Source organism: Setaria viridis, chromosome 7, assembly GCF_005286985.2.
Source record: "Setaria viridis chromosome 7, Setaria_viridis_v4.0, whole genome shotgun sequence".
Classification (NCBI taxonomy): Eukaryota; Viridiplantae; Streptophyta; class Magnoliopsida; order Poales; family Poaceae; genus Setaria; species Setaria viridis.
The window spans coordinates 22,097,025-22,115,983 of record NC_048269.2 but is presented as its reverse complement, the minus strand read 5'-3'; the positions used below and the strand labels follow the sequence as shown (position 1 = coordinate 22,115,983).

Sequence of the window (18,959 nt, the reverse complement as noted above, 5' to 3'; positions counted from 1 at the left end):
TCTTCCTCTAGTCTTAAATTTTCTGTGCAGTCGGAAGCGGTTTGGAGAGCATCAAGTAGAGAGCTGGTGGAGTGAGAACCGTGACAAGGTGTACGAGAAGGTAAATTGTTGCTGATCTGCTAGTGCTGGGAGTGTGAAGTCTTGTCTCAGTTAACTAGTTGTATGCTAGTTGATGTACCAGGCATTGTTCATCATCAAAAGTTCATTGTAGAGTTGAATGATATCAGAACATAAGAGTAATCATACTAGGCAATCAACCATTTGGTTATTCTATTGCTCCTACATGTCTTTTACTGTGCAGCTGATGGAAAGTAGATACGTTCATGCAGTGCCCATATTATCGCTCCCAGATTATTTTACCAACTTGATGAAATCTATAATAATATGACTGAACATGAGAATTTATTTATAATAACATGAGATTATGATCATGCTATATGATCTTGAGTATACTGGTTCAGGTCCATGAATTATGTTTCTCTACGAGTGTGGTCACGATAGGATAGTTTGTGGTTATGTGAGTAGGGATCATATAATTTTAGCATTTACCATTAGTAGCAGCTGTAAGACAACTCAAAAACTTTCAAAAGTCTATGCATCTTGGTCTTTTTGTTTGCTACTGTTTAGAAATAAGATCACAGTTACAGAAGTTTCAAGCACATTAAAGTTAGTGGACATCAAAGGCAACATGGTAGCTGAAATTGCATATGGTCCTGGTCACTCTAACTCCAGGAACTTGGAAAGTGGCACTACTGCAAGAAAGCAGTACTAAGGCATATTAACATGCCATGGCTCATCATTTGAAGTACTTTCTGCAGAATGAGTCCGCAGAGTCAGGGTAGTGAATCCTGATGAAATTTTCTAGGCACTTCTTGTAGGAGAAATCTGAACTTGATCCATCTGAGGACGCAACGTACAAGCACCTGCTGCTATGGAAAGTTTGATGCTTAGCAACCTGCAAGCAGGGAAACAGTTGATCAGAAGGATATTCCCTAGTTCTTAGATCTCATGCAAAGATGAGCTGCTTAGTGTTTACCATAATGTAATTGCCCTGACCGGCCATCTTTTTCTCCTTCTCCGGGTGGTACATTAAAACTTTGTTGACGATGAACATCTCAGCATCTTGAGAAAGCTTCACGCCGTCCCTGCTAAGCATTGAATGAAAGAAACTGTCAATAAGGGACACAGACACAAAGGAGCCACCTGGTGTATCAAGGAAACAGAAAAAAAAAGGTTAGCGACTGTTGCAGTTAACGGAAACAGAAAAAAAAGGTTATCATGGCCATCTTATCTTTCAGCATACTACTTGTAAGATTCCTAGCTACTTTGCAAGCAGGTCTGTTTTGTCCCTCAAGTTGCATTAGCCAGGAAATTTACCTTGATTCGCGGATGATCCTCTTTACATTCTTCATGATTGGCTCAACTTGTGCATATATCTGCTGCTCCACTGGTGTGAAACTGTAACTGATACCTCCTTGTCTAGCACTGCTATTATTCTGAGCTCTCCAGTTCCGGCTGTTACTGCCTCCACTATGTGATCCTTCTGATTTCCGCATGCCTCTACTGCCACCACGACCAAAACCACTATTCTTCTTGTTCCATCCACCCGAGCTAGATGATAATGTAATGCCATGTTTCTGCGCGCCTGCAACATTTTTGCTAGACCAACTTGGCTTGTCATCTTGGTGTGTCACAGCTGAGCTCCAGCTATGCTTTGGTTGCTTTCTCTCAAACACATGGTCGGTAAACCGCCTCTTGTTCCATTCGTTGGTGCTAGTTGATCCTGCAAAAGCAGAATGCAGAGGACCCCTTGGCCTATCATTTTTCCAGTTTGCAACTGAGTTCCAGTCACTCTTATTTTGCGTTCCTTGGCTTTCCTGTCTAGTCCTGTGTATTCCAGTACTCCTACCCTTAAAATCATGCAGCAGGGAATCGGCTTTTGTCTTGTCCGTCCAGGAGATTGGAAGGTTTCCACCCAAACATACCACCTCATCTTCTTGAACTTCATCCTCCGGAATCTTGTCAACATCATACAAGCATGAACTATGAGGAGTAACTGTCTTGAGTTCAGCAGCTCCTATTGTTCCTACTAATGCGAGGAAGTCATATAAACCATACCCTCCAAGTATTTCATCGCTTGAAGACTGTGAGAGACCAAAATAAGGTCAGAACAGATAGGAAATAGTAGATGATCTTGTTCTGTGCAATAAGAGTGACATAGATAAGTGAAATGGCCAAAGTACCTGGATCTCATCCTTCCAGTGAATTTTGAAAGCTGAGCCAGTGCCGATGGCTGCATGATTACCCCAAGAGCAGGTTGACACAACACTAGCCAGCTGATCAGAGTCGACCTTCTCTGCACTCTTCCGAAAGCATTGCATTGGTCTCTGCAGCATGTTTCCTCATTTTTGTATTATGGTTGGCAAAATTAAATTTCACTGGTGCGCCAAAATAGGGAACTCAAAATAAATGGATGGCACTTACAGACAGTGTAGCTTCCGTAAATGGTGCCTGAATCTTCAGGGACTGGAATGTGGCCTTGTATCCTGACCTATTGAAGCCATGCAAGCTACCTGTGCAGGTCATGCTGCTTGCCACGGTTGTCAGGTGGTCTGTGATGACTGATTTTGTAACCATTCCAACGGCCTTGGAAAGGTGCTGAAAGGATGATCCGGAGAGGAGAATAGAACATGAGAAACATTTCAATATAACTTGTAGTTTAATTCATCTGAAAGGTGAAAGAAAAGAACTGACCTGTGTGACTCGATCAAAGACACAGGAAATGCCAAACACTTTGTGAACTTCTTGGATATTGTAAGGCATAGACCTTTTGGTGTCGATTAGATCCATCACAGGGACACATGCATCCATTGCTACTCCCCAGGTGCCACCACTCTCTGCAACCGCCACCTTTTCCACTGTGATTTCCAGTGCCAGTTCCCCTTTCTGCTCTGCACTGGAGTTCTGGACCCAACATGTTGATTCTGGTTCGATCCATATTACCTTAGCATCCTGAACTCGAGGATCACCTATGAGATGAAGCAAGAGTGGTTCTTAAGTAAGCATAACTTCATAAGGCATAGTATCAGCATAAGTATTTGTGTTTTCCATTTGATGTTATGTCAATGTGAATTCTTGTACCTTTTATAATCGTGTCCAAGAGTATAGGAAAAATGGTATTCGTCATCAGATGGGCAACATTAGATTCAGATAGTCCTGTGGTAGTGCTTGTATCAAGGAAAACCTCCAAGCAGGAAACTTGCAAGGCTTCCTCATCACCTATATCCTGGTCGTACAAACAATATTCACTGCAAAGAAGAAATATATAACGATAAGTTTACTAAGAAAGTAGGAACTAGAACTGGACCAAAAAAAATTCAAACGGAAGAACCAGACATTTTATGAGGTAAATATTAGATTAACACAGGTTTTAACTGATATGTGAACTATGCATATGTTAACCTTGCACTAAACAGAGAACTCAAGTATTTGTGGTTATGAACAGCAAATGCAACATTTGAATACTCATTCAGAAGAAATGTGAAATTAAGAATTCATGCTATTTCAGCACTATACTGTAGAAGGGTGAAGCACCTTGAAATCATTTCAGTTGTCTTCCAAATTTGCCTCATCTGCCTACTTTTCTTTTCATGTTTACTGATAACTTCCTGGCATTTTTGAAGAATATGTTCTGTAGTTATCTCCATTCGATTCAGTTGCTCCTGCAGTAGCAACAGAAAGCTATACTATTAGTGGTAATTCTGAATAACAAATAGATATTATTTTAGAAGAAGGATGATATACCTTGTCTAGGTGGATATGACCAACAAGGCAATGTGCGGCTTGAGTTGCTTCCGGATGGTACCTGAAATAAGACAACAATTCTACTGATGACAACACACATTCGAAAAAGTTATTGTTATTGTTGTAACTTCAAATCACAGCTGAAGCCTGGACTGTACTGATCAAAGTTGAATAAGATGCCAGTTCACAGCAGTTCAGGTATCTATAGTTTTCAAGTGCTATTTAGAGTCATCTTTATAATACCCCTCTCAAAAAAAACATCTTTATAATACTAGCAATACACAGTTTAGGACGGGCATGCTTTTAAATCAAGTGGACTAACTGTATTTAACAAAAGCATTGTGATATGGCAGCATAAATAATTAAGAAGTGCATACTTGATGGAGACCTCAGTGGCACAATCCTCTATTTTGATCCTTTTTAAGCAGGATTGCACCCTGAGTGCTGCTCTTTCCATGCAAAACTCGAATCCGCAAAAGCATTTGTCCAGATACAAAATTTCCTTTTGGTCAATGGTATCACTTATAGAGCTAGCTTTGGTGAGAAGTACTTCCTGTAAAGTAACAAATAGAAGTCATCATACTCTACATGTGAAGTTATACTTAGAATGAAACCGATCTAGTGAGCACTTCACCTTCATTAAGTCCCACGAGGTCATGTTGTTCTGATTTGGATCTAAAACAGCCTTGTATGCAGCATTTGCAACTGCAGTGGCTGCCAAGATACCAACAGGATCACCTGGACCTGGTGTCACAGAACTTGATACATCTGTTGAGTCAAATTGGACAATCGAGTTGCTGCATGAAGTCCTTATGGTTCCATCATAGCATACTATGACATCTCGGAGTATTGCCATCATGTTCTTGAAAAGATTGCCAGGTTCCGCTAGTCCTTTAGATGATGATCGTTCGATCTTTTCCCTTACTGATATTGAATGGAGTAGTTCCTCGTACGGGTTTAAACCATTGTAAAATGAACTCTTAACAACATCATGTGCCTTTAAAGGATCATAACACTTGGTGCTTCCACTACACTTGTTCATAAACTTGTAGCAATCCTCCACTAAGTTGCTAGAGTATAGTCTGCCATTGTTTTGCAATTGACGGCCCAAGAAACCAAGCTGCTCAACTAATTTCCTCAGAGCTGAATCACTTTTGGGATCAACCAGCAGACCAAGGGCAGAATAATGAGCAATGAAGTCCACAGTTGATTCTCGTAACTCATCGAGCTCAAGGGAAGTACTTTGAATTACCTTCTGCATTGCACTTGGGCCATTGAAATCTCTCAAGCTCATGCTGAAACCATCCATAAGCAGTGATTCCATTAGGAGGGGCTGCAAAAGATTTAGAAGCTTTATGGCCTCCCTTGGACCCTTCCCTTTAAGAGTTGATGATATGATAGCAGTAACTAAGGCCCCAACAGATTCTTTGTTGGGATGGCTTGGTAGGGTTATTAGTGAACCGGTAGTCTGAAGAATCTGAGAAATAGTCCAATAAGGATCACCTGGTGGAATCATCCCTGACGAGAACATGGCAATTTGGTTTGCTTCTTCTCTAGAATACCTTCTGTCACACATTATCTTCAGAGCTAGTAAGTAATCTTCCTTGATCTGAAAGTTCAGTTTCGCATTGTGGGAGTTCACTAGCTGATTCTCCACAGTGAAGAGCTCTGTAGCTTCAACCCTTGCTGAAACTGATCTTGGGAAGAAGATATGAACGCAGTCACCATCAAAATCTGCTCCAAGCGGGCCACAGATGAGTGGGTTGATCTTTATGGTGTGATCATCATGCAAAAGAACATATAAGGCTTGAACTGAGTGCATGTCAGTGCTTGGTGATCTATTGAGGAAGACCAGATCCCCATCAAGAACTCTTCGGTCTACAGTTTCACCAACCCTCAGCATGGTGTGTTTCTTTCTTCCTTTCTCCCCAGACAAGTCGTATGTGTTGGAATTGACATCAGTGTACGTCAGGCATAGTCCTTTATCCATCATGTACTGCAGTCTAGCAATGTTGTAGTCTGTGACATGTTCTTCTACTGACATTCTGCTTGCTACTTCATTAGGAACCCCTACCACATCAAGACCAATGTATGGATCACCAGTGATCACTGCACGGCATGTGAAGCTTGAACTCTTACTGATGAAGAGTGCCTTCATCCTTTGCTGCCACTGTTTTGGTGCAGGCTGTCTTGAAAAGGTGACACTCTGGGTACCCTTTGAAATACAGTTTAATGACACATTATGATGTTGCTGTAATGATCAAGAACATAATGTCTACTTATTTTACAGATTAACCTGTTACCTTTGCTGTTCCTCCCATATTGATGTAATCGGCGACAGCAACCTGAAGATCATCTTCCCCTACCTCACAAGCTTCGAAATTTGGGTGGCTAATACTTGAGCTTTTTATCTGTTCTATTATACGTAGAACTTTCTGTAACAAGCCTTTTGATGTGTCCTACAAATGAAAGGAATCATCAGGAGTAATGGTGCATTTGAAAAGGAGGGGGTGGTAGACGTAGCGTTTTATGACGAGGTACTTACAGGAGGGTACATGTCTGTGTTGTCATCTAAAAGATTTGAAATATGCAGGCAATTTGGTGGAACACACATGTAACTCATGACAAATCCATTCTGAAGATTATACCCCCTAGCAGCAAGTCTTATTTTTGTTTGTTTAGAGATCTTTTCCATTATGTTCTGAACCTGAGAAATAGAAGAACTAGATGTGAATCCCTCTACTACCTACATCTGAAAGGTTTCATGAGTATAGATATTGTCCAGAACCGTTGAGTACCTCCTTTGGGTGTAAAGGGCGGCGATGAGATGTAAGGATCGTGTGGAAGCCAAACTGATCGAGGAAGCTCCAAAATCCATCCCCAACCTCTTCCTTTAATGGTGCTTTGAGTTCCAAGCTACGGGCGCCATTGGATTTCTTGACTTGAGTAACACATAGTGGTGGGATATCCTGGAACAAGGGGAATTCGGGATTGGTAAGAAGTAAGAACAGAGGATTTCATTGTTTCAAGCAAAGTGATAATTCCAGATCAGCATGGTTTTGTTGGCTTTGCAGCGGTTACATGGGAAATAATGACTGGAAAAATATGATTTGATATTTGAGGATAAGTGTACTGGCTCATGTGAGCAAATTTGTATGAACAGGGTAAAACATGACAGGATGCATTGTGTGATAAATCACCTGACAATATGAGCATGAACTGAACTTCCTTTCCTTTCCAGTGCCCTTCTCCTGGAGATGTAAAAAAAACATGTATATGTTGAGGCATCATGTTGCTAACAGATACTAATATGATTTGTTGTCTTGCAGCAAAAGGGTTTTTGGCTTTAGTACGTACGTTGGGTTTCTTGAGCCGGAGGCAGCAGAGACAGATAATGTTGAGTATCTTCCCCAGCTCGGCGACGTGGCTGGGGTGGTAGATGGGGGCCGGCAGCTCGATGAAGCCGAAATGGCCTTCGCATCTGTCGAGCTGGGTGGCACCGCATGACTCGCAGCTGCCGACCTGCAGAGGCAGCCCCAGCGAGGGGTTGTCCTGGAGCTGGCTGCCGTGCGTGATCGGGAAGGGCTTCCCTTGCGCGTCCACCGGCTGCGCCTTGAGCTTTTGACGGCCGATGCGCATTTTTCATCAGAAGATGGATGAGCAAGCCAGCAAGGCAACAAGACGAAGGGAAGAGACGCTTACGATTTCCTCATTGCTTACGACGCTGAGCTTGATCCGGCGGATGCAGCCCTCCGGGATGGTCAGGCCGGCAGCAGCTGCCGCTCCCGGATCGTCATCCGCCATTTCTCAGTCCAAGCAACCGAAACCAGATGAGATGGTGAGCTTTATTTCCAATGACTGAGATCAAAAGTACGATCACAACCAATGCAGTGGGAATCAAAGGTTGCAAAAAGAAAAACACAATCAAGGCAGGCGAATCAAAAAGTGGCGATCGGTGCAAAACAAGTGCTAAAACCTGCGTGCAGGGATAGAAAGAAAAGGAAGAACCAGATATTGAGTAGAGTGGGAGGGAGGAGGGAGACCGTTGAGTGGGAGGGAGGAGGGAGAGCGAGAACACCAACCCAATGACACACTAACCAACCAACCTGAAAAAACGCAACCGAGGCAGGCGAATCGAAAAGTGGCGATCGGTGCAAAACACTGCCGTGCAGGGATTGAAAGAAGAACCAGATGTTGAGTTGAGTGGGGGGAGAGGAGAGGAGGGAGGAGGGAGAGCAAGAACACCACTTCCCATCCCATATTTCAACTCTGGGAAAGGAAGGCAAAAAGCCCACGTGATGAATAGGCCCACCTCGTCGGACAAAACAACTGGGCTCTCTCGAGTTCAGGAACAATTTTTTTTATTTTTATAATTTTTTATGATTTTGCAGAATATTCGAACAAAAAATTTGCACAAAATAGACCTATGCCGCCGGACCAAACGACGGTAGCAACTTATTGCCGGTTACCGCCCCCCATCCGGCGGGCCGCCCACAGGTTAGAATGGCGCTGGTTTCGATGAAGTTTCGCCGTTTCATCTGGCGGTAAGAGCGGAAGCCATCCTTCAGGGCCTCCCATTATACATACAGCGCGCAGCCGCTCCCACCCACGCGCCAGAGCAAACGGAGCGAGCCAGCCAGCAAGGGAGGGAGAATGAAGGTAGGGAGGGAGAGGAGAACAAAGGAGGGAGGGAGGGGAAGGAAGGAAGGAAGGGAGAGGGAGGGGAGATTGAAGTTTCGGTCGTCGCTTCATTTAAGGTATTTTTAAAATCTTGTAGTTTAGTTAATGGAGATATTTAGTAGTACATAGACCTAGTAGTTAGTTTAGTGGATCTGGAACTTAGAAAAATCTAACAGATTTTAGACATAGAAAAATGTAGCATAGCCAGTACGAAAAATCTAGCGGATTTTAGACATAGAAAAATGCACCATAGCTAGTACAGTAGATTTAGCTTAGATATTTAGTTTACAGTAAATTTAGTTTGTTGATTTATATAGATTAAATTTAGATGAATATTATTTGCATTACTAGGGTTATATTTTGTTTAGTTATTGACAATATAGTTGTTATAGTGGTAGTTGGATTTATTAGATTTAGTGAGAACCTGTCGCGTATATTGTCCTGGATAGATGACTATGATAAATTTAGTTCGTAAGGTTGGTTTACTCTTAAATAGTTGTTGGTGTGGATGATAGAATTAAATGATTCCACCGTTTATTGAAATGAAGGTGTCGTTCTAGTTATAATTTAAGTTATTGAGAGTAATTTGGACTGCTCGTTTCATGTATGTTGGCAGGCATATTGGATAGTTTATATTTCCAAATCTTTTATAGTCCGGGGAGGTTAGATATGGTCCAGAAGGGGTAGATTTGAGTGGATTTTCGTATTTCTGCAAGTATTTACCAAGAGCAAGAGATAGGACTTGGGGGGCATATGCAGGTGGCTTTGTAAGGATTTCGGTGTTGATAAAGATCAAGTGGATGTGTTTGTGAGGGTTGTAGTGAAGAGACGGCCCGACATAAATTTTTGGGAGCTGCTCCTGCTTGAATGAACCTCGAGCTACCGAGCTTATGTAAAGGGTTGCACGAGGCGTGGTTTACCGCTCATGGTATGTTCAACTGTTCACGAAGGCTGGGTCTAGCAGTCATATGGAAGAAGAAGTGGGAAGTGCTGAAGTTGAAGTGGAGGAAGATGTGGAGAGTACTAATGGGGCAAATGAAGAACTTGATAATGATGGGGCAGAAGGGGGAGATGCAGAGGATAATATTGTAACCCGTGAGCCAAATGAGGAGGCTGATGAGGGGGAAGAAATTGCTAAGGTAGTTGAGCAGGTGGACAGGGAAGGAGAGGAGGCAAATGGTACCATGGATGATGACTCGTTGGGCAAGGAAGATGCTTACCTATCCCGCAGAACTGGTCAACTTATGACCATTCCGTCCTACAGGTTAATGTAGGGGAAAATATCCCTTGGGAATACAGGGAGAATGAGATATGCGTGGTGCTTGGTACCCTAGTGGGGACGAGGTGAAGGCAGCTGTGAAGAGATGGTCCACTTTATCTTTGCAGCGTCAGTTCAGGGTGAAGAAGAGCAACCCAACAACTCCTGCATAAGGCACGACCCAGGACTTCGTGACACCACCCGCGGCCGCAGTAGGACGTCCGCCTCGCGACGTTGCCCCACGGGACCCCTTGACGTACGACCAGCATCAGACCAGAGCTGCACAGCGGGCAGCGATGCGTGGTCGTGGTCGCGGTGAGCCTCGTTTCAAGCGAGGACGCATTTAGTGCGTAGAACCTTTTTCATTTTTTTACGTTAGTGCAGGTTTTTATGTGTACGATGGTATAGCGTACGATGTGTAGTCATCCGCAGACTACTTTATCCAGGTCGGGAGTTAAATCATTTTCAATTGTTTCTTCAATCACTCTGCCTCTCTCAAATTACGAATTACATATTTTACCTCCAAAAATATCATAAAAAATTAAAGGAACAATATTTAAAATAGAGGTACTACATGTCGCATTGGAACTACATAGTTTACTTTCATAAATATCATAAAAATAAAGGAAAAATAATTAAAACGGAGTTATAGCCGGCTGAAACGGCTAAAAGTACTTATAGCCGTTTCAATCGGCTATAGCATCCCCAACCGGCTACAGGCATTTACTACCGCCTGAAACGGCAGTAGACCGCCTACCGCCGTACGAAACGGCGGTAGAGCCCGTACCGTCGTTTCGACCGGCAAAAGACGGCTGCACGTGCAGTCGGCACCCTTCCGCCATTTTAACCGGCGAAAGGACCCCTACCGTTTGGTCCGGCGGCATAGGTCCATTTTTACAAATTTTTATTTGACTATTTATTTCGGCAAAATTGTAAAAAAAATATAAAAATAAAAAATTCTCAGCAACATGCTTACCGGGAAGGTTGGCCCACTCAGCCCAAAGTTTCCGCGGGGAGGAATCGCCGCCGCTTCTCCCCTGCGGGCGTGACGTGCCGCCGCTGAGTTGCCCGTCCTCCATATCGACTCCAGTCTCCACGGCGCCCCTCCGCCTGGAGGTCGCGCCGTCCCCAGTTTCATCTCCGGCGCCGGTCGTGCTCCTCCGCGCGTATTCTCTCCGGCGGCGGGCCGAGCTCCCTCCCCGCTTCTCGGCCGGGGGCCGCGCGGGACCTCCCGCCAGCTCGAGGCCGTTCTGGACCGTGCCGCGCGAAGCCCCCTCTTACATGGCTGGAAGCGGGAGGGCTGAGGGCGGCGGACGTAGGGAGGACCGGCGAGGAGGCGACCGTTGCCGGCTCCCCTTTTCCCCTCCCTGCCCGTGAGCGTGAGAAGCCAAGGAAGGGGCACGCCGGACAGGCCGCCACCGGAGCCGCACGAGGCCGCCGCCGCACGAGGGAGAAGAGAGAGGGGGGGAAGCCGTGGGCCCGTGGTAGTGCCGTTCCGTGAAGAAGACAAATGAAATGACACCGAAGAATGATAGACTACAAACAAGATAGAGCATATGCCATACCACATCTCTGCCTTCTGAAACACTAGGCAGAGATATTACACGGCAAAGACAATACTCCAATATATACAGATACTGATAAAACCAAACGCACGAAGATATCTAACACATGCATTGACACAAAACATCAAATTCAAGGTCTCCATTCCACCATTCCCAAATAAACGCCTTGCGACAAAAGCTGAACTTGAATTCAGTAACCATGATACAGTTAGTACCGCAAGTTGCCAAGTCTTGTTTTGACATGGAAGACTGCAAAAAGGGAAATGGAAAACATCCTACAGCTTACAGAGGTGACAATCAATAACTTCATGTGGAGTTATCTCCATCCTCTCCAATCTTCTAGACCAAACAACAAGACGAACACAAAATGACTTATTTTGCCCATCCTTTTCAAGACAAAAAAGGTACTGGGAACCTGAAGTTTCCCTAACAATTAACAGATGCTCGGAGTCCCAATTTCACCACCTCTGCCTGGTCATTGGCCTGTAAAGAAAAATGACAGAGTTGGATGAGAACCAATGGCACCAGTGCATGGTTTAAACTCTTGAGAGAGAAAAAGATCAATTAAAATAGCACAGCCTTGTACTATGTTGAGACCTACACTATGCAGTAGAGGCCTAGAGGGGCAGTCAATGAACAGGAACACGGACACTCACACTGGGCTGGAGGCCATAATATCAGAGGTCATGTTTAGTTGACTAATTGCAAACCTAGGACACCATTTAAAATTCCGCAATGTACATGGATCCTGTTACGAAATCAATATCTAAACAGTTTGGTATAAGAGGACAGGCATGTAAAACTAACGTATCATGCAGAACCATCAAAGCACAAGTATTCAATATTTCTGAGCAAAATATCAACATGAACAAAACTATATGATTCTTGAAAGCACACAATATCGAGTTAAGTAAGCAAACTGCACAAACCTATCTGAACTTCTGCTTCCATCAAAAGATCCCCTTTCTCTGCTTCCTTGAAATCCCCATCTTTCTTCTGGCCTTGCATGTGGTTCCATACCACCACGAGAATGCGGTCTGTCCACAACTGTAGCTTGTGGTTCCTCTGCTGGACTAGGTGGAAGTGCTGTAACCCTGCCTGCACCAGAACGCGGTCTTTGCCCAAATCGAATCTTGTCATCCAACTCCCTTGTAAGCTGCTCAAGTTGACTTTCCAACTGGGTTATCTTCTCAGCCAAATTTTTTGCATCTACTGAGGCTTGGTCAGAATCATCACTTATCTTTCCCTCAATTTCTTTCAGATCCACCTTCATAAGGTTGATTTCCTCTTTCAAATTTCTTTCTTCATCTGACTCTGGCCTGAAAAGTAAGGTGCACGAATATTCAAATCACATGGGAATACAGCCCCAAGAAAATAAATGGAAATATTTGCAGAGAAATATCAACACAAGCATGTGTTTGACATGATAAAGTACCAAACTAGTTAATTTACTTCAAAGCCTAAAACAGGAGTTCAGGGAGGATTGAATAGGCTGCCGAAACTGAACTAGATTATTAAAATTATTTTCCCCAAAACAAAATTGGTATTTACTATATCATGTTGAAAACAGTTAACCATGCCAGAAAGGTGGAATAAAAGAAAATATGTTTACCCTTGCATCATGTAATTTATCTCAAAGTGAGGTGTTAAAGTGGTTCAAGTACCAGCGAAGTTACAGACATCAAACCCTCGCAACCACGAAGCAGATAAAACTAGCGACCAACAGCATGTTATCAGAGTTCAAGAAGGCACATATCACCATTATTTGGCAACCAATAATACAATCACAGGAGAAAATGCAGAAGTTAGCATTCTTTTCAGCTAATTGTACACAATAACATATTGCCTGTTCAATGTGGAAGAAAATGGACTCTTTACATTACAGAAATTTCAGCAGCATAGAATTCTGCTAAAAAGTAATAAAATATCAGCAGCCAAAAAGCACTTGAGTAAAATTAATTTGCTTTACATATCACACTTAACCAAATGAGGCAAACAAAATAACATGAATTTTATTGGCTAGTAGATTGCGAAGTAGAGCTGTTACACCCATATACACCACCAATTTAGAGGCTTGGGATGTGTGTTTATTCCATCATCTAAAAAGCAAGGAAGAGTTGTTTCATTCTAATATTTCTTCATGAGAAACAAAACTATACACAAAGGCCACTATACTGCAGTGAGTGATGTAAATGAAATCTACAAGTGATAGAATACAATACAACTTTCCCATGTATCATTAGAATCCACTAAAATGTCACACTGTGCACCATTTCATGTTTTTGCTTAATTTATTAGTCATAAGTCCATGACCTTAAAAACACAATTACACAAGATGATTAACTGATTTACTAACAAAGGGAATGCTACATTTTGCTAGATCTGACCAGTAGACCCAGCATCAAATTCACCAAAACCACAAGTTTAATCACCATAATACCATATCACTGTAAACATTGATTAATTGCACAATGTTCAAACCAATTTTGGATAACATCATAAAATCAAGGGCTACACATCAATATCCAATGCCTATGGTATGACCAACCCAGTGTGTTACTAGTGGCCTCGGTGAGCTGCGATGGTAGGAATAGCATGTTATCCTATAATGCCTCTGGGCACAAACATAAATACATAATACCCTTGTTTTAACCTACTTACATTAAGTGAGAACAAGTGTAAGCATGTGTAGGCATGTCAAGCGTGGGGCAGGGTTTCAGGGACATTGTGTCTTGATGCACTAAGCACCAGAGTACTATAACAAAAGTGTGACTCACTTGTTCTTGGAACATACTAGGTAATGGTCAGTTTTAGCAAAGCAGACTTTGTCAAATACCACAAGTAAAAGATATGTCATAGGAAAGTGCTTTCATCACAACATCGCTAATGGTCAGTTTTAGCAAAGTGACCATGTCAAATACCACAGGTAAAAGATGTCATAGGCAAGTGCTTCCATTAAAAAAAAAAGATTTCCAGTGAGGTTGCAGCTTTCTAACTTATATATCAGTACTCAGCATTGCATACGGCAAGCACTAGAATTCTAGAAATGCTATGCATAATCAAGTGACAGTTCCACGGACATCATACCTATTTACAGCACGATGCTCCAGCTCAAGGTCAATCTTCCTCCAATCTTTCCCTTTCTCCTGCAGAACCAGTTCCCTTGGCTTGGCATCGCCGAATGGGTTAACCTTTGGCCGTGCCCTGGGTGCTCCCTCACTTCCAACTGCTGAAACCTGCGAACCAGGGCTCCCAGGGCGGGAGGAATGCGCGCTATTTGGCCTGCTGGAGTGCGAGCTGGTAGGCCGGCTGGTCTTCTGCTCAATCTCACTCTCGATCTTCCTCCAATCCACCCCCTTCTCGGCCAGCACATCCTCCCTGGGCCTTGCAGCCCCAAATGGGCTTGGCCGGTTGCGTGCCACCTCAGCAGGTGGCGTAGTGGTAGCCGAAGGATCACGTTTCGGAGCATTGAGAACGATGCGCGGCCTCTCCCCCATCCCCTCGCCGTTGTGTGGCAGAGGGGTGGCTCCACGGACCCAACGGTCGGAATCTGAGGAAGCCGCTGAGTCACGGAAGCCCGGTGAGTCGCGGAAACCCGGCGAGCTGCGGAATCCACCGCCACCACCCGAACCGAGGCTGGGGTAGCGCGACGGGAGCGGCTTCTTGTCGCGCGACCAGTCGTCAATGTCATCCGCGCGGCCGAGGGGGGAGGGCCCGCCGAACCTATCGCGGCGGCCAGAGTCGGCGGCCGCCGGGGTGAACTTCTTACCGGCCCCCCAGTCGTCGACCTCGTCGGCGCGGGAGGGCATGTCGAGATCCGAGCTCCTGCCCGGGCCACGGCGGCCCTCGTCGTCGAACCCGCCGCGGCGCTCCCCTCCCCCGAAGCCCCCGCCGCCGCCGTAGGAGCGGAACCCGCGGGAGCGGTCGAGCTCCTCGGCGGAGCGCTCCCGGGGCCCCGTGGGCAGCATCATCATCTCCTCCGGGGTGAGCCCCCGGGGCTCGACGGGGGCGGCCCTGCGGTGGGCCGCCGCGGCGCCGTAGGTGGTGAACTCGGAGAGCGAGAGCGTGGTGCCCTTGTTCTTCTTCTTGGACTTGCCGCCGCCGGTCGCGGCGGCCGCCTCGCGGAGGCTGGGGAAGCTGGCGGCGCCGCCGGCGGGCGCGGGCGGCTCGGGGGCCGGGAGGGCCGCGGCCTGCTCGCGCTCCTCCTCCTCGGCGCGCTCGGCGTCCAGCGCCCACGCGCCGACGCCGCCCCAGGGCTTGGACATGGCTGCCGCCGGTGGCGAGATCTAGGGTTTGGTGGTGCTCGGAGGCGGAGGGAGGGAGGTGGGTGCGAAATCGAGGAGAGGAAGGAAGGCGCTGCTGCTGCTGCGGGGCTGTGCGGGTGGGGTGGGGTGGGGTTGGGTGGTAAAAGGCGGTGCCCCCAGGGGCGGAACCGCAAAAAGGCGTGCCAGCCGCGGCTCGCCTGGCGCCCCTGGCCTCGTGTGTGACGGCGCAGGCAGAGCTGTGTGTTGGGAGTGGGACTGTGGGCTCGCTAGGCGCTAGCTGGTCGAACGACGTGCGTGCGTGGCGTGCCGCCGTGCACATGTGGTTTTAATTCTTCCGGAGGGACGTGGCGAGTGGCCGGCGCGTGGGAGGGCGTGCGGCCGGAGTGTCGGTCGTGTGGGCGTGCGGTGCGGCAACGGGAGGAGAGGCGTCGCGTGCCATCAGCACATCACCTCTTCGGCGAACTTGTTCAGCTTCTTCCTCTCTCCCTCTGCCACCGTGGTGTGAGCCTCTCACGTAGTGGAGGAATGCGTTTGCATGCCCTACAACCTCAGCCGAAGAAGCCAAACGCAAAAGCCGGAGTTCAATTCGTCGCAATCTTTAATTGTGCAGGTTGGTGAGACTTGCAAACCACGGTGTACCACGCCTTGTCGGCTGATCATAAAAGAATACGGAGTAGCACATTTCAGGAAGAACTTCGGCATCAAAACAGGTACAAACTCACTGCCACGGAGAATATTTCCTTCCAGGCACAGAAAGTCTTGGTCTTTTCTAATTTGCTACAGCCCATTCCGTTCCGCTAGCCACGGAATGAAAAAGGAACCAGAATAATCTAGTGGCTTTCCCTCCTCTCTTTCATTCTTTTCTTTTTCCGATTCATCTCTTGTTTTTTTATAACAAAAAATCTTTTTATTTGACCACGTAATTTTTGCAAAGTTTATTATGGTTTTCCACCATATTCTTCTATTTCTCTTTGTGACTTGTCAAACTAGTTTTTTTTTGTGAAAAGAGAAAGGCATTTGCGCAAGTCAGTTGAATCGATCGCTAAAAACAATTCTGCATATGCGTCGTTGACTTGATCATACAAAAGGAGCATCCAAAGTCGTCAGCTTTCCACAGATGCATGAGCTGATCGAGAACGAGAGGAGACGATAAAGATAGGCGGCCTACCAATCGATGGTTGGTATTGGCGTAAAAAAGTTAGCTTTGCCATCTGATCATCATCTAAAAAAAGAAAGGCTTGGGCGCTTGGCCATCTGACTACTCTTATTCCCTTTCGCTTTCGAATGCGCGCCATGCAATCGCAGTGCGCGGTGGTGCCATCCTTTCCCTGACGGCTGACTCCTGACGCAGGCTCCGGGCACGCTACTGGTCCCGGCGGATCGTGCTTTCCTTGGCGCCGCCGTCAATTTCGTTTTTGTTACATGGTAAATTCTTGAGAAACCACAGCCTGACAGCCACTATTCAAGGTAAGGTTCTGCAGAGACGGCACCACCGATGCTGACGATGCAGCATGAAGAGTGCGGATGCGGTTCCTGAGTTCAGGAGGGGCTACCTCTTCTTGGTACTTCCCTTCCTTCTTTTCTTCGTCTTTCTTCTAAAGAACATAGAGAGGTTTAGGGGAGCTCCATTATCCGAGCGACGGTAGGGGGGTTTGAGCTCCATCCACCCCACCACGGTAGGAGGCTTGAGCTCCGCCTGCCCTGCCGCTAAATCCGCCCTTGAGCGTGAAGCCTGCGACCTTTGGGATTCACAGCCGGCCTGCCTGAAGAGAACTAGTGCGCCTATTCACTTGTGGCCGGCCGGCGAGTATATACTTATCTACCAGAATGCTTGAAGGCTTGAAACCAAGACAGATGTACAGACATCAATAGTTGAAGGGAGCTTTTGATCGTGGGTAACACTAGGGAACGGTTTGCCGGCCGGCGTGGAGTTCAGCATACGGTGTATGGCATTGGACAGGCGCCTGACGCTTTTGGGTCGCCTTTCGAGACCGATGGAAGCGGAAGCCTACGAGGTTACTGCTAGCGAGAGTTTCGTAGAGATTTCATAGAAGTTAATTTGATGGTATTGCCGTACTAGGCTATTTTTACTAAATTTTTCATAAAAAATTCATTCTTATTTAATGATGTGACATATCAACAATTTGAATGACATAGCATGCTAATTATGAAGAGAGATACGGAAGAAGTTTCACAAGGATGAAACTCAGCATAGACTATTTCCAAGACTATAGAACCTGATGAAATTGACGTTAGGAGCTAGAGAGTTTCATTTCATCTGATCATATCTAATCACATGCTTCGCAATTAAATGGTATGAGCAACCTATGAAATCGGGAAATGAAAAGCATCGGGGCATTGTTTCATGCATGATTTATCAACTCAAACCTCTTTCGATAACATGTCACTCTTGGAAACTGTGAGATGAAACTCCCCACTGGGAATAACCTTATTTATAAAGAGACATATGTGAGCAGTCTTCACCGTTTTCCCAATGAAATTTATATTAGGAGGATTTGAGTTCCATCTCCACGCGTTTCATCAACTTTGATTGGTTATTTAGATACAACATTTAGATGATATAGGTAGCATATGAAACTGTGAAATAAAATTTTATATTGGGAGACCTTGTTTCATACCTCAACTCAAATAATTACTTATGTGATTGTCACTCTTAGTTCATTCCCAGACTCCTAGTGCAAAGTTTCAATATGCAATTACCAAGAGTGACACATCATCAAAGGATTTTGAAACTATAAATGAAATAAGACCTCCCAATGCACACAGTTTCATTTCACATTTTCATAAACAAGCCATCGAATTCAATCACGATGAACGTGATGGGATGAAATTGGATGAAATGAAACTTTCTAACCCCAATGCTAGTTTCAACAAGTTTTATAGTCTTGGAAATAGTGTACCTCCGAATGAAACATATTTCTTCTATCTCTTTATAAATTTCTTGCTATGTCATTATTTCTTTTGTCTACGTGGCACCTCGTTTAATGAGATTGAAACCCTTATGAAATCCTCGTTGGGAGTGGCCTTAGAAACCGTGGAATGAAATCCTGCACTAGGAATAGCTTGAGATGTGGTTAAACTTTCGCAAGAATTTATGAACCTCACACAACGGGATCTACTAGTTTTAGGTAGCGGCTTCCAATAATGGTACGTTCCATGCTACTAGAAAAATTGATCTTTGATATCGGTTTCAAACCCCCTTTAGTACCAAAATTGGAACTGGTATCATCCAATTGAGACTAAGAGGTGGGAACCTATCATCTTACGCGTAATTTTCTTATCATCGCACCTACTTAGCAAATCTGACTTACTTAAGAGATGTTTTCTTTTTGAATTCAACTATGGAGTGTGGCCCCTTAGTATTGG

At 45.2% G+C, this 18,959-nt stretch overlaps 2 protein-coding genes across 8 annotated transcripts; both read right to left on the bottom strand.

Annotated features, from left to right (window-relative positions):
• Positions 1–581: 581 nt before the first annotated feature.
• LOC117863374 (DNA-directed RNA polymerase V subunit 1) lies at positions 582–11,312 on the bottom strand. 7 transcript variants are annotated; one of them, XM_034747044.2, is made up of 18 exons: positions 10,719–11,285; positions 7,507–7,662; positions 7,162–7,422; positions 7,005–7,055; positions 6,603–6,773; positions 6,350–6,511; positions 6,108–6,263; positions 4,439–6,019; positions 4,182–4,357; positions 3,805–3,865; positions 3,595–3,722; positions 3,142–3,308; positions 2,755–3,029; positions 2,485–2,658; positions 2,244–2,387; positions 1,378–2,144; positions 1,037–1,148; positions 582–955 (listed from the first exon to the last, which is right to left on the bottom strand). In XM_034747044.2, the coding sequence occupies exons 2-18, from the start codon at positions 7,606–7,608 to the stop codon at positions 797–799; spliced, it is 4,647 nt and encodes a 1,548-aa protein (XP_034602935.1). In that variant the 5' UTR covers positions 7,609–7,662; positions 10,719–11,285; the 3' UTR covers positions 582–796. The 7 variants fall into 7 exon arrangements, with proteins under 7 accessions (XP_034602935.1, XP_072151271.1, XP_034602934.1 ...); XM_072295170.1 differs by having other exon boundaries at positions 1,037–1,145; XM_034747043.2 differs by lacking the exon at positions 10,719–11,285 and having other exon boundaries at positions 7,507–10,675.
• Positions 11,313–11,418: 106 nt separating this feature from the next.
• Positions 11,419–15,692, bottom strand: LOC117863375 (eukaryotic translation initiation factor 4B1). The gene is made up of 3 exons (XM_034747048.2): positions 14,395–15,692; positions 12,237–12,626; positions 11,419–11,790 (listed from the first exon to the last, which is right to left on the bottom strand). The coding sequence occupies exons 1-3, from the start codon at positions 15,570–15,572 to the stop codon at positions 11,766–11,768; spliced, it is 1,593 nt and encodes a 530-aa protein (XP_034602939.1). The 5' UTR covers positions 15,573–15,692; the 3' UTR covers positions 11,419–11,765.
• Positions 15,693–18,959: the final 3,267 nt, after the last annotated feature.

Bases quoted from the DNA above. Each gene is read 5' to 3' on its own strand.
- LOC117863374 (XM_034747041.2), bottom strand. From the start codon at position 11,312: ATGTGGTATGGCATATGCTCTATCTTGTTTGTAGTCTATCATTCTTCG. The intron at 6,020-6,107 runs GTAACAGGTTAA...TGTATTTCAAAG, and splicing joins ATATGGGAGGAACAGCAAAG to GGTACCCAGAGTGTCACCTT. The intron at 956-1,036 runs GTAAACACTAAG...CCCTGCTTGCAG, and splicing joins GTCAGGGCAATTACATTATG to GTTGCTAAGCATCAAACTTT.
- LOC117863375 (XM_034747048.2), bottom strand. From the start codon at position 15,572: ATGTCCAAGCCCTGGGGCGGCGTCGGCGCGTGGGCGCTGGACGCCGAG. The intron at 12,627-14,394 runs GTATGATGTCCG...CTTACTTTTCAG, and splicing joins GAGCATCGTGCTGTAAATAG to GCCAGAGTCAGATGAAGAAA. The intron at 11,791-12,236 runs GTTTGTGCAGTT...TTTTCTTTACAG, and splicing joins GGAAGCAGAAGTTCAGATAG to GCCAATGACCAGGCAGAGGT.